The sequence below is a fragment of the Amblyomma mixtum genome, chromosome 1 (assembly GCF_055824585.1).
Source record: "Amblyomma mixtum isolate Tamu chromosome 1, ASM5582458v1, whole genome shotgun sequence".
Taxonomy (NCBI): Eukaryota; Metazoa; Arthropoda; class Arachnida; order Ixodida; family Ixodidae; genus Amblyomma; species Amblyomma mixtum.
In genome coordinates this window covers 319,710,943-319,725,916 of record NC_143012.1, presented here as the reverse complement: position 1 = coordinate 319,725,916, position 14,974 = coordinate 319,710,943, and the positions used below count along the sequence as shown (strand labels likewise).

Sequence of the window (14,974 nt, the reverse complement as noted above, 5' to 3'; positions counted from 1 at the left end):
ACCCAGCGCGTCGTCTGCTTTTTTGGAGCATCGGATCGTGGACCAGTTCGTAGTGACGTGTAAACGCGTGATGCGCGGCCGGCAGGCGAGTCGCGGACCGACGGTGCGTCGTGTGAACCGTCGGGGAAATGCGGAGGACCACTACCGGACTCCATAGGGCAGGTTCTTCTTCTTCACAGTAAACATAGCACGTACCCACGCAGGGCAGGTCCAACCAGTGCTCCTTTTTTCTTTTCTTTTCCCGTACCCTGCCCCCGTGCTGATCATGACACTTTAGTTGCCAGCGTCGAGTGTTTGTGCGTGTTCGTAGTAAGGCTCAGTGTGCAGGGCTTCATTTTGCATCGTCGCTTAGAGCTGGAATCGCTTCTCTTTGGTGGCCCCAGGTCTCGGACAGCGCAGTCCGGACCATGCCAAAGCGCGGGTCTCCGCGAAGCAGTCCGGAAAGCGGTTGCGCAACCCTGATGGACGAGGAGAGCACACTCTGGGGTGGCAGGAAGAAGGCTGTTCTTTCCCAAAGGTAAGAGACACTCGGAGGCCAAGCTGCAGCTCGTGTTTCGTGCGAGCTTAACTAACGCCGATGCGTCCGTGCGCGTTGAGAGCATATGATGACATGTGATCGGCCCTGCTGTAGAAAAAATAAGGTGCAGTCCTTGTGGAGCGGCGCTTTTACCGTTTGTTACTGATAATAGCTATTCAAGCGCACACATGCGCATGCGCGCACACAAAGTCCACTTTTAATGAATCCGATGGCGGTTGCGAAATAAACGGCGTATAACGGGCTCTTTAGGCAATTTCAGTTGCAGATTGGGAGCCCTTCCGGGTCAACTCGGATCAACTTTTCCTGCTCCTTTCGGAGCAAGGTTTTTCTAATGCCAGATTGAGAGCAGTCGCCGAACCAAGATGGCTCCGTAGAGCAGTGCCGAAATTGGCGGGTTCGATCGGAAGTCTTCCGTACCATAGCAGACGACGCGCGCGGGGGAGCGTAAGGAACGCTGGGTACTATTGTAGCGAAAGCTACACTAGGCTACCAGAAGCGCATTTTGCTGGAGCTGGGCAAAGGCCACCACTGCGCTGGCGCCATTACCATGGCAACCAGTTGCGCTGGAGCCACTGGTGTGCGCCGCGCGCCGTCTCTCCGCCGCAGCCGGTGCGCCGAGTTCCGATCACTTCGCTATGCGCCTCACTGCGCATGCGCAGAGTCGCGCCGCGCAGCTGGCACATAAGCCGGAAGCGATGCGCCCGTTCCTCACAAGCGCGCCATAAATAAAGGAGAGCGGCCGTACGCGCGCCACGGCAGCAGTACAGGCTGCGTGAAATTGAGTCTTCCGATCCAGAAGTAGTCGCATGGTACACGGCCGGCCGACAGCTTGAAAAGGAGGCGAGAAAGGCTAAGCGGGTGGCAGAAACGCCCGAAGAACGAGAGGAACGTCTCGCGAAGAGGCGCCGTCATACTGCTGAAAGACAACGACGGTGTGTCGCTACCGAAACATCAGTAGATGAAACTACTTTCGCTACGTATATCCTGGCCTAGCTGAGCTAAGTCACTGGCAATTTTTGTGCAACGTTAAGCGACTCGAGGGTGACCGGGAGCTCTGCTTGCTGCTGCACAGAACAAAGCAGCCTCCGCATGCGGCGTAGCTGTTCCCGTACTCAAAAGCGTGCTTCGTTCCTTTAAATGTCCCGTCTTCCTGATTTGACTTGGTGCGGAGCCGGAGATTGCGCGGGACTGTGTCAACTTTACAAGACGCGCTTATCTGTAGTGCGCAGGGAAGTGTCGCTGGACTAGGGACAGTATTCGAAACGTCTCGGATAGCCGATGGCAGCGCTCTCCTTGACCCGTGGTGTAGGGTACAAGAAGTTATTCATCATCTTGCTAGGGATGGATTTGTGAAAATGGAGGAAGAAGTCCAAGAAATAGATGATTGAAATGAACCCCCCCACCCCACAGGATGACCCATAAATCCGCCCCTGTATCTTGCTTGCGAATACCATTATTGGTGTCAGCTGACGCGGAGTTCAGTTTACGCGTGCGTACAGCTTGTGCAGCCAATAACTGACAACTGCTTCAATTCGCCAATGAACTTTCCGGGCTAAATGTGCGAACATGCTATCGCTGGTAGCGTTAAAACATTTGGAGAAGAGCCGTCGATTGGGGCTTGCGGGGAGGGAGAGGAGTTCTTGCAAATCGATTTCCGAATAGCTTTTGTGTGCGCGCCGTCGCGCCTCCTAGTGTTTGTGCCGCGCGCAGAGCACGGGTACACGGGCGACGTTTGCCCGCCGCTTCCCGAAGGCTCGTTGTTTGAGAAAGCTGGCTTGCTGTTGAGCCGTTTCCTTATTTTTATTCATTTATTTTCATGTATTTTCGTGCAGAAGAGATTACGCAGGATCGGCCGATTTTACTATTTCCGCGGGACCCCCTCTGACAGTCATGCTTTCCTAATGAATCGCGACGTGGTATCGTGTGCCTCGACTACTGAGAGATGGTTGCGCAACGGCACTGCATGACAGTAGCCTTGTTCTCAGTAAAAAATTAACAAAAAAAAATTGGCAGCGGCTTAGCTCTGGTTAAGCCTGGATATACAAGCGAAAAGCTGCAGTTATGCTTTGTTTGACGTCATGGCTGTGGCAGTTCGCGCACAATGCACTGGGAGCACCACGATAGCGGTGTAGATTTTGAGCCAACTCCTTCGCTACCACTTCTGGATCTACTTTTCTTCCTTCCATGGCAAATGTCTGCGCCTCTTCTACGGCCGCCGCCGCCGCTCACGCGTTATCGCAACGCCTTGCGAAAGAACCTTCTCCTCTTGGGACAGCGGCGGAGACAGCGCGGCAGCGGCGAAGCGTAAACCGGTGGCGAGGAGGAGAACGGAGGGGGTGGCGAGGAGGAGGAAGGGCGCGCCGCGGCGGCGCCCAGGGGTGGCCCTCGCGAGGCGCGGTGTTGACGAGCCTAGTGAAGCTTTTCGCTTCAAAAAAACCTTGGCGACCCTCCTTTGTCAGGGCCACATTTAAAGGTAGCGAGAAAACGAAGCGGAAAGTCATGTATCCGAGTTGTCTTCCTCGACAGCCGTGCGTGGATTGAAACAAAAACCAAACAGACAAACTATAATGGACCAGAAACTATAACAGACCAACAAAAAGTGTCCCAGAATACTCCCCCTTTGGGGCGTGCACACATTGCCACACCCACTCGGTCCACATGGCTTCACGAGGGCGCTTCGATCCCTTGAGGGACTCGGATGGCTGGAGCAGCGGAAGTGGTTGTTGCTCACAATCGCAACCAAAAGCGCAGGGGCGCAGTGATAAAACCGAGCTGCCTCAACTCAGCAGCAAAACTGGCTGGCTGCACTGCACGCAGGAATGTACACGACTTGCAGCTTTCAGTTGATAACTGTCAGCTAGTCATGCAGGGCACATCGTGGATAAACAGCACGATTAATTACCGAAATTCCAAAACTGGCGCCGCAGAAACTGATATTTCCCGAACTGCTGAAGCTTGTCAGACGGTCTTTCAGCAGAAAGGCAAAACATCATAGCTGCCTTATTTACATGACAGAACGGTCAAACAAATACTTTCATGCGCTCGCAGCACGAACGACAGACCCAGCGAGAACGTTTTGCAGTTTTGATTGTAGCTACGTAGCGCTGCTTCGTATGCACAAGGCGTCTAGCCCTTTCGCAGCAACGCAGTGTGCAGCCATTCCGCTAGATTCAGTAGTAACACGTCACTTTCAGAAGATAGAGATGACAAGCTAAGCTACAGCTAAGCGAACAGACCCTTTGAATTACTCACCTCTCCAAAAACGGCACTTCGGCCGCCGGCACCCCGGATGTCGGCACCCTCAGCACGGCTCTTGGACTCACCCTCTTGTCAAGTAATCGCACCCTCTCATAGGTTTGTATGCTTTAATTCCTTGACCTGCCAGCAAACTTCAGTCGTGCACAAGGTGGGCCTCGATACCGGTGAATTCAACGCGCGGCAGCAGCCCTGTACGTCTCACACCGCACCGGCGCCTCCGCTTTCCTACGGGCCCACCTTTTCGCAAAGTGGAACCTTTTGAGCTTGCCCGCTCTTTTCTGCTTCGCGCAGTTACGGAATATCCATTCAGTCGCGTGGTGTTACGGGCCGGACAGAAATTATCTGCGTCGAGACGCGAAATACACTCACATTTCACACATCACCAGCTATTTAAATGCTGCATGCGGCTGGCTGCGGCGGCCACGCGCGCGACCACCAACATGGCGAATGCCGCGCCTCTTGCGGATGGCGTCATGGCTGCCACACGACATTCGTTCCTGATGTTCCGAAATTTGCACTAAATGGACTAATAAAAATGATCGCCGCAACGAGGACTCCCATATGTATGTAGGGGGAAGAAGGACAAGAAGCTGACAGCGCATTATCTCGCTTCACTCCGCATCCGTCCCGCGAGATTCACTAGTGTGAATCTGCCCGAGTTAGCCCGCAGGGCGCTTGAAGTGTCTGCGATGCGGCATTGCTGGGTTCGTTGGAGGATTTTCGGTGCGAACGCACTACTTCACTAGCAATCCTGGAAAATCCGATGAGTCTCCGAAGCCTCGACCGCTGCAGTGGCCTGCGAGATGAGATGACCTCGGCCCAATTTGACTGCCGGTGAACCTGGGTGTACTCAGGTGACAGACAGGCTTGACCTAGTCTCAAAATGGAATTGGCCGACCTCCAGTAACGGGTTTGACCCATGCCCGAAATTTGGGTGGCGCACTCCCGAAAATTCGAAAATTGAATTGACCCGTTTTCGGCACCGCCCTTGGACACCCCCAAAATGAGCTTGGCCCGCCCTCGAATTTTGGGCGGCCCAGCTCCGAAAATTTGAAAATTGAGTTGACCCACGTTTGGTACTGTTGAGTTCGGCGAACACGGGCCGGGGCGGAAGTCCAGGAAGACATGCAACAAAGGTGCGGCGTGGACTGGGGACGGCCGAAACGGCGGCGGCGTCAGGTGGCCGAGTCTGCCCTCGGGTCGCCGGACAGAGTGACGCGGTGAAAGGTCACGCTGTTGATTTCACTTCAAAGGCGACTGCGACATTGACAGAGGTCCCGCGTTTCGGACATCAGGCGAGGGCGTACAAGGCCCCTCATTCACCAGGTGGGAAACGCAGCGCAGTACCTTTCCCATAGAGGAACCGATCTCAACACAGTGCTGAAGTCGACACGACAGCCTCCGATGACGTGTCTTTCCCCCCTGTACACCGGCTGGGAAACGGCGTGGCATTCCTTTTCCACGATGGCGCTGGACCTGCCAATACGACACGACAGTGTTCGGGGGCTGCTGGCTTTTCCCCTTCCCATCGACCGAGCTGCGAGATAGTTCAGCACCGCCCCCTGACCTGGTTGGGACCGCCAGTGCCCTACTGTCCCCCCTGATTGGAGAACGTTTTACGAACTTTATTCCCCAGTCAGGGATCTGGGGAATACGAAGGGTATTTAACGGGATGTTGTTTGGTGACCGAAGCATTCCCATCTCGACTGTAAATATGTAAAATAAACCTGCTGTACAGTTTCCTCCATATCGGAGTTCGACGCCGTCCTTCGGAGCCGGGACCTGCGGGGCTGAACGAGTCAGTCATCTCCAGGGCCCCTCCGTCTCCAACAGTACCCACCTGGGACATCCCCAAAATAGGCTTGCCCCACCCCCTAAAATTCGAAAATTGAGCTGACCCACATTCGAAACGGTGCTTTCGCACAATATTTCGTGCTTCGCAATGCCAAACCACCAGCCATTTTTTTTTCTTGCTTTCTGTCGCTTACGTGTAACGCCCATCATTGTGCGAGGAAAATTTTTGATGTTCATGTACATTCGCGATGACGACTGTGGCCGCGATGCGTTCCCGCATGAGGGCTTCTGGCACTTGCGTCTTCGTTGCGACTGAATACCTCTTCCTGGGACGTTCTACCTATCAGAGACTCAGTCTGATATAACCGTAATGTGCATGTTTATGTACCGCGTCGCCCTTATTCGTGCTAGGCCAATGCGTATAAAAAATTATTGTTGTTGCAAGGAGCTGCAGCGTTTGCACTTCGCCACTCGTTTTGATTGTACAACATGGTGATTCTGGCGCTTCGCCATAAAGGAGGCTTCGTGCGCACTCCAGGCGGAATCGTCGAACTCAGTGCTTCACCAGCACAGGACGAGCATGCAAGAAAACCTGGCAAAACTGGCTGACAAATGAAAAACCAGAGGTTTTGTGTGTGGAGGAATGTGGCTTTCGAATTGCGATAAAATGCCAAAAAAATTCATTAAAAATAATTGTATCCGCTCATATGCCTCATTTTCCCATGCTGTCTTGCAGTTTCCTGGCTGAAATCCACTGGGAAGTACTGGGGGGGGGGGGGGGGCGTTAATGGGGCACCTAAGCAATTCTTATGATGTATAAATATGAGAGCATGTGTAACTGGCTCACTGGACACCTCAATCGAGCTGTGAGTAGGTGGTGATGCCCTCCTACAAACTGAGGCAGTTATTCGCCTTTCCTTTTCTCGAAACCAGCGATTGAGGAACTGAAAGGCACATAACTAGCTTCCTGTGCCAGTGGACACCGCAGTCGCGCTTTCAGGTATGTGGCGGTGGAGACGCAGGCGGCCTGTTGCTCCAGGAAAGGGGATGACGTCATTTGTGTTCCGTGTTTCGGCCACGGATTGCTGACGCTGGCGGGGTTTTCACATAGTGAACCAAGTGAGGCTCTCGCATTAATATGGCCATGACTGCGCCACGAATCCGCCGTGGCTCGCACTGATCAGTTTCACTGGCCGCTGCACGAGAGTACTATGCTGTCGCTGCTATAGATCACCCCTCGTGTTTAACTGCCACTCTCTCACACTCTGCATTGCATGTCGCCGTCGTCATCAACTTCCAACTGTTTGCAATGGATGCAGGAACACCGCTATCACAGTGCCATTTTAAGGTGTTTTAAGCGGTGCGCTTACCGCTAAGGTCCCCCAATTCTGATTTCGCCGATCTTTGCTGTTGGCCTGACCTTGAAACCCAAGCCTCGAACCGAAAGTGAAATGAAATGCAATGTGCTAACGCACATACTCCACGTTTCGCCAATTAAGCTAAATCAGCTGCAATTCTTTTGTTTCACTCACAGAACTCTGCTCTATGCGACGGCATCCTTGCTTTTCCATTGTCATGAGAAAGCTCAGCTAGGCAAAGAACAGAAAGACTGTGCGGCATTGATGGGTTATAAATTAAAGTCCTTAATGGGGCGGTAAAGATGTTTGGATTGTTTATGCTATGATGATTTAGTGTTTATGGTAAAATGAAACGAATGCTCTGGTTTCCGTATAATATCCTTGTTCAAGGAACATCCCATGTTTGTTTGCTTCTGGTGTTAAAGTGTTTCTCATATGACTTAAGTCCAGCACGATTCTTCAGGAAGTCGGATGAGCATTGTGGTGAGAATCTAAGGCAGTGCAACTAGCGATACTCAAAGGTGGTTTGCACACGGTGAATCCTATATTGTGGAAATTAAGTATCCGTGTGGGCTGTGTAATCCGCACCAGCGATCAATCTAATTGCCTTCTTTTGGAGACCCAGTATGATGAGTAGATTTGTTTTGGATGTTGTGCCCCAAACGAGGTGACAGTAGTTTATGTATAATTGAAATATAGCGTGGTAAATAAGGAGCTTGTGCTTTAGGGAGAATGTGTTGTGAAGTCTTGAGAGGAAGCCTGCAGATCTAGTATGCTTACTTTCGATATGCATTATATGGTCACACCATCTCATGCGAGAGTTGAAACCGCGCCGAGCGATTTAAACTTTCCCACGATTTCAACGATGTTATTTTCTAGCTGCAGGATATTGTTTACCATAACATCCAGGTTAAGGGGCCGAAAAAAAAACAGCTTTGGTCTTGCTAGAATTAACCACTAAACCATTAGCTTTGGATCATTTGTGGAGAGCAGAAAGAACCAGATTTCCTCTATTGATTAGTTTGTTGGCAGAGCCGCCACCAAGGAAAAAACTTGTCATCGGCGTACTGAATACAACTTATATTATGGGCTATGTGTGCGATTTCGTTTGCATAGACATTAAAAAGGAACAGACCCATATGGCTACGACACCACTTTGAATCAAAAGGGAACAAGGCTTGTGATTATCGACTGAAACGACCTGTTGGTGCCTATTTAAGGAAGACAAAGTAGTTGAAGGGAGAGACCACAGATATCAAAGCTTTCAAATTTACAGAGTAGTATGTCATGATTAAGAAGGTTGAAAGCTTTTGTAAAATCGAAATACCAAGAGTCAAGTTTTTAGCTTCAGTATTATTCAGAATAATTTCATGTTTCGAGTAACCGATCGATTCTCTTGAGCATTACTTTTTCAAGAGCCTTCAAAAACACAGGAAGAATAGAAATTGGCCTATAGTTTGTCAACTTATTTATATCACCTCCTTTGAAGGTAAGTTACTTTTGCATATTTCATTCGTGTAGGAAATATACCTGATGTCAGTGACAAATTAAAGATATAGCTTAAGCATGGTGCTTAAAGATCCGCAACAAACCTAATTGGTTATATTTGGAAGCCATCAAAATTGGTGCAACTAGGCGCGTTTATGCCAGCTCCTTTATAAATTGCCAACTGCTTTGTAAAAGAGGAGAACAAAAAATTATGTCGTAGAGAAAAGATCTAAGAACGTTATCACGTGTAGCATACTCAGAAATATGGTGAGTACCAGTCTTCTGCCACAGATTGTCTGGTCTCCAAGCGTTTCACAACGTGTAGAAGACAAAAAAAATTATATTGAAATTGTTTGCACTTAAGTTTGAAAGCATTACAGACATGCAGAAAAGGTTTCATCAAAATTCATTGAAAAATAAAGAATCTTTTATTGAAAACCGCTTTTCCTTTAATAAAACTTGTAATTGAAAACCTGTGTGGTAAAGAGTGCTCTTTACTAGTAATGACAATTTTATGGTGTCATGCACTTTTACATCCTACTTAAAAAATCGGGAAACTATAGAAGCTGCATGTTTCAGAATGCTTCTATATGTTTTATGTGTCAGAAGTTGCCTAGATTAGAAACTTTGGTGCACAAGACTACTCCCGAATCTATGTTCCTCTGCTCCAAAGTGCTCCGAATTGCAAATCTCAGTGCTTCAAAAACTACTCCAAATTGCATTACACCAGTAGCAGCATCGCTGCATGTAGAGTCGCTGAGCTCAGGATCTTCACGCTGCAGATGAGATGTCTGTTCCCGCCTGCCTGCGAGTCGTGTGTCGATACGGTAGCGTTGTTGAGGGTCCGCGCCACGTGAAATATATCGCGACGACAGCTGCGGCTGTTGTAGACTCCGTGACCCAACGGTGAACAGAGACGTCGCGGGGAAGACCTCATGACTTCTTTCTCCCCTCCCCCAAGGAAAAAAGTCAGGATTGCGTGTGGTGCAGGTAGAATACCAGTCGGTCGCGTCTAGATACCATCTACCAAGACTACTCGAGGCTGCCGGTGTGTACACCGGCATCCCATCTTTGGTCAGGTACACAGTAAAAAAATTTGCACCCTTAAAGGTGTAGTGCTCCTGGCTTCACCCTTTCCACACCCTCATTTTTTTCTTATTTTTTTTTGGAAATGGGTGCGCTCAGCACGTTAGCACCTTTTATGTACCCATTGACCCTTCAAAGCCGCACGGGTGTAAGGGTGTTGTAGCTCCTTCGGGTGCAAGGGTGCGTAAGGGTGTACGGTATTCTTTGACTTGTCGAACAACATTCCAGTAGTTCAATCAAGCGTGCTTTTAATATGATGGGAGCTATTCGAGTTTTCAATTAAAAGACAGCTGTAACCTTGATGCGAGCAGCTATGACTGGGATCTGCGCCCCCAGAATTTGATAATTAACTGAATTATTTTAGCTGAGGTGCTAAGCGTCACTGACTCCAAATAGGGGTTCGCTGAAATAGCACATATAAACTTAGAGAAATTATGTGCGGAGGGGTATCTGTTGTTTCAGGCGGCGTCTTCGTTGCGATGCGCGTCTGTTCTTTCACTCTTCCTTCTCACCTTTTTTTTTTTTTTTAACTCTCTTCTATCTGCACGTGGCAGCGGTGGGGGTTCGGCTCGAGCCAGTCGGTAGGCCCGTGCACTTTACTTTTCACCCTTTCAGTCGCAACGACAAATGTGACTCCACAGCAAGGAGGTTCAGAAACACCGTGCGACACACATCTGGGTATTATAATTATAGTTGGAGATGCTGTAACATCAGTGCAAAGTTAGGCAGGTCGTCGATAGCTTTTCGTAGGAAATGTTTAGCTTCCATTCAAGAGTGCTCCCCAAAAAAGAAATTGATCAGCGCCTTTTAAAGCAATAAAAAGCTATGAAACTTCAAAGCAGTTGGAAGAAAGTTGCGACAAGCATACTTTGCACCCTTTTAGGCAGCCAAAAAAATAAGGGTGCAAACGTAACGATCCCACCCTTGCTATGGGTGCGACGAGCATACTTTGCACCCTTTTGGGAGGGTGTGAGTTATAGACACGGAAATGCACCCTTAAGGGTGCAAAATTTTTGACAGTGTACTCAACACATGTGCTTATGACAGATGGATGTTTATTTATGCTGGCTTTTATCAGCTTCAACCTCGGCTAACTCGCTAGGCTTATACCGTATTTTGGCTACCTGTCGTTGTCTCTTGCTCAACGTTTAAGCCTTCGTCACACAGCCTTACAGTGCATTCGCAGATCTATGGCGTCAGAGTGGCCTTTTCGGCTCCTTCGCTGTCTGTATTGATGAATTTGACCTCTGTATTGTTTTCGTGTAGATGCCCCAAACATACAAGTCGGAAAGCTGGGAATATGGATCGCTCCGGTGTCCTTACCGCGTTGAGCACTGTTGGCAGCAAATACTGTTCTCAGCTGTCCGTCTGGCACATTGCGGGTGCGTTTCATCTGCTTGTGTAATCTGGAAACTCGATACCGAACGCAGCTATCTTAGTTGGTGGTGTGATGGGCACTCCCTCTTCCGCGGTGGGCAACACTCTTTCCAGACGTGCAGTCGGCTGCAAAAGTCTGCGGAACGCGCCGATGGTCGCAACAGCGCGAATTTTTCTGGTGACCTTGATGAGCGCGCTTCCTCGAAGTCAGCCGGTTTTGCGCCTAGTTGGCCATCCGGACTTGCGGGTGGTGTACCGCTTCATTATATGGGACGTGTGAGTGTTGATGGGCTAATGTGTTTTAAGCATGAAATGCTGTTAGCTCCCGTTGTCGGCAGTGTGGTGACGTCACGCCGAGACCGAGAGCCATCATCCGGGCACTGAAATCCACTCATCCGGGCACTGAAATCCACTCATCCGGGCACTGAAATCCACTCATCCGGGCACTGAATTCCAGTCATCCGGGGACTGAAATCCACTCATCCGGGCACTGAATTCCCGTCATCCGGGCTCTGAAACGAGAACATCCGGGCACCGTACGAGACTTAACGAGATTTAACGAGACTCTCTAAGCCCTCCTACGCGACCGCCATGCAAGCGCCGGTTGGTCTCCAAACGAGACAAAAAATAACTGCTGCCAGTGCCTTCTCAATGTTTATCAAGATATCAGTGGAGCTGTGGGTTTGATAATGCACGGAATTATAATTTCCGATTTCTAATAACGCGTGCAAAAAGCACATAAATGCCACGTTACACTTCGTTCTCATACGTGATCTCTTAGGGGCTTCGCGCATCGAAGCAAAGCCGCGCAGGCGCACAGGGGCCCGGGGGAGAAGCGCTGCGTTCAAAGGGCAAGGCATCGCGCCTAACGGGTGGTGGCGTTCCTCCCTTCCTTTACGGTGCGGTTCGGGTGTCCACCGAGATGGCAGAGAATTACTGCGCCATTTCCTTTCCTCAAAAAAACCTTGCGTTCAAATGGCAAGGCATCGCGCTGAACGGGTGGTGGCGTTCCTCCCTTCCTGTACGGTGCGGTTCGGGTGTCCACCGAGATGACATTAGGCCCGTAAACATTTCATGCTTACTCTACTCTGGTTTACGGGAGAGGCAGAGATTTTTTTTTATTCCATACTTGTTGCTCCGCGCTTAGTGGGCTGTTAACATCTGATTGTATTTTGATAATTACTACCAGTTCGGCGTGCAAATATGATATGCATCATGGAGAGTAGCAAAGAAAATTGTTCGTATTTACTTTGATCCATCCACATTGCTTACGAGCGAGAGCGAACCAAATTTGATGTCTGCGCTGCTTGTGAGCGGAACCACCAAAACCAACACGCTAATCTTTACGACTATCTGTACCTGTGGACGTGAACTTCTATACATCGCTACTTTTAGTTCGGCTGTGCGATTGGTGAATGAATTTTAGGGCTGGTGAACGAGAACTCAATTTAGGCGGCGCAGCGTCATGCGACCTTGTTTTGACCTTGCATCCTGGCATGTCAGTGCATTTAGTTGGCCTGTTTCTAAAAAATTGGTTACATCGTCATTTCAGTCGGCCAATTGTGGTGATAGAATCATTGGTCCTTATTCTAAAATCTTGATCTATATTGAAGCTCAACGCTACATCATTTCCTCTGTTGCGTTCCGGCGAATCTGTTAAAGAAGTCCACGCTCCGTTAGAAGCTTATGTAGCGTCCAGCGGCGATCATGCACGGACGCTTTGTTCGATGCCCGAGCAGTAACCGCATTGGACGGAGCTAGCGCACCCGTCATAAGCACCCTAAGTGCGCGTTAACGTTTCCAGCTGCTGCGCCGCCTCGTACCGAACGCTTGCGCGTCAGAAAGTAGTCCGGCCCTGCAAGAGAGAGGAGGAAGGCGGCGCCGCTGCACATGGCTCATTCACCCGGTGTGTAGCCATAGCGGCCGCCATTAGTGCGCAGTTGTGGCTGTGGAACATAGGCGCAGTGCCAGATTAATAAGAGTATTCTCGCACGTTCCGGTGTCATTGTTTGCACGCCTCAAGCGCTCAGCGGCGCCTTTTATGTAAGAGAGACCGCCTTGTCGGCTTTGTGAGCAGCAGCCTGTAAAAAGAAGCAACGCGCGACCTTCCGTCGATGCGTGCGGGGCGACCGACCTCCCTTCCCTGCTGCTGGTGGCAACACGCCGCGCTGAGGAGACGCTCGTGACGCCATCCTTGGACGGTGAGACGAACTACGTCGGCGGAGAACCGGCTACGTTGCGCTCTGGGTTTTTTCCTCCCGCGCTCCTCTTTGCGATGTGGGAGGAGCCCGTGGGCGGAAGTGGAGTCGGCCGAGCCATGGCTGAGGGTTGGCGGAGGCCTACAGTCTACGGTTGTTGTTGCCTTCCTCTCTGAGTGTCCCGCGATTCCCCATTCCATATTGGTTTTGCCTAGCTGTTGGCCAACATTAGACTTAGCCGATGCCTGTCAGTGCCTGCTTTACCGTGTAGCGTTCGGGACGTTATGTCATGTGACTGATTTGCGAAATCTCGATATTTTTGTCTTTCCGGTGTAAGTTAATTCAGCGATTGTAAGCAGAAGTTCGCTCGTGGTTGAAATAGAGGCTACCTTTTTAAAATGACGGTTACTAACCTTTATTCCGCTCAACGGGGTGTGATTATAGGGCCTGTTTGACTGTTTGTTGACTTTGGTTAACAGCTAGGAATAGGGCGGGCTGAGCAGTCTCGTAAAGTGTGAAGTTTTGTCGAGGCTGTTAGGTTGTGGTTTTTGTGCGATGTGGGCTCAAAGGTTTTGGTGACGTGAGACAAACTGGAAGACGGTACTTGCTTTTGGCGGCATATACGATATTACATGCCTGTCATGATCCCTGGTCTTATTATTTTTTTTGGACGTCGTGCTTCATTTGTTGTCATATATTGCCGAAAACGACTTAATTAGTTCGATTTCCTGGCCTTTAACCGTCCGGCTGTGTGGTACAGGCGTTCGCTGTTTTTGGTGAGTGTAGGAGTGGGCGTTTTAGCAATGGTGCGCATCGGTCCACGTGGAAGTAGTTTCGTCGATAAGCTTATCTAGATTGTGTTGTCTTCATGTAGTGCAAGATGTAACGCTTAAACCAGGGGCTCCGTAGTATGGGGACGTGTTTCGTCAGAGATAACAGGAAATTTGCTAGCCGTCCAACGTATTAACACTATCGACCGAGATGTCCGACCGATAAAGTTCATCACACAGGCAGGGCTAGAGGCACCTTCGTCTACCGGTACTTTGGTGTGCTGCTCTTCTTCACAGGATGTATGATATAGAGAAACGGAGGTTTGGTGTGCAAGAGCTTGGAGTGCTGATTTCAAGCGCTTTCGGAAACGAAGATCACACCATGCTCACTGTTTCGAGTGATGCCAAAATGTTTTAAAGGTAAAGTCAATAAAGTACAAAACTCAGAAACAAGTGGCAGACTAAATGTGACGTAGAAGTCTACAACACGTTCCTAATTGTAAAGACGGCCTTGGACAAGTGGATGTCTTGTACGCAGCAGCAACGATTTGTTGAAGTGATTTTATGCCGTCATCGTATTGGTCATGCACATAATGTCATATTCACGAAACCTAGCAAACCTCTTCGTGAATGATGCGGAGACGTGGTAACTGCAAACCTCATTTTGTGTACATGTGCAAAACTTTAGAAACTCCGAAAAAAAAAAAAGCATCTCACTGTATACAGCGACGAACACATTCTTATTTCACGCAACAGTCGGATGCAATCAAAGAATGCAGGGGTGAATGCTCCTTCAAGGAGCACCTGTCACTGGCGTTAAATCGCAGGTGACTGGCAGCTGCCTCCATGAAATAGCATTTACGGCGACGTCGTGATGGTTGGTCGCTGCCATTGGCTGGAGGGCTTCCTTTGAGGTGTATTCGCCGCTGCGTCCTTGAGTTGTATCGGACTGTAGGAGCGCAGGCAAAAAAAAAAAAAAAAAGCGCGTGTACCTTCTACACGATGCAGGGCGTGCGCGGGCATGTTGTCGCAGCTGTAATTTCTGCACTTTTCTGAAGCTCCAAGTGGTCTCGATGGATCCTAGTTCGGTGTTCTTGGCGCGCGCAA

At 49.8% G+C, this 14,974-nt stretch overlaps 1 protein-coding gene across 8 annotated transcripts in view; it reads left to right on the top strand.

Moving 5' to 3' along the window:
• egg (SET domain bifurcated histone lysine methyltransferase eggless) overlaps positions 1 to 14,974 on the top strand; it is a 139,147-nt gene that overhangs the window by 79,569 nt on the left and 44,604 nt on the right. For 7 of the 8 annotated variants that reach the window (XM_089567191.1, XM_089567185.1, XM_089567190.1 and 4 more), the window contains one exon: positions 384 to 517. In XM_089567191.1, the coding sequence (XP_089423317.1) occupies positions 408 to 517 (110 nt within the window). In that variant the 5' untranslated portion in view covers positions 384 to 407. Of the gene's footprint in view, positions 1 to 383; positions 518 to 12,775; positions 13,101 to 14,974 lie in introns of those variants that run through there. The other variant, XM_089567194.1, reaches the window with a different exon arrangement.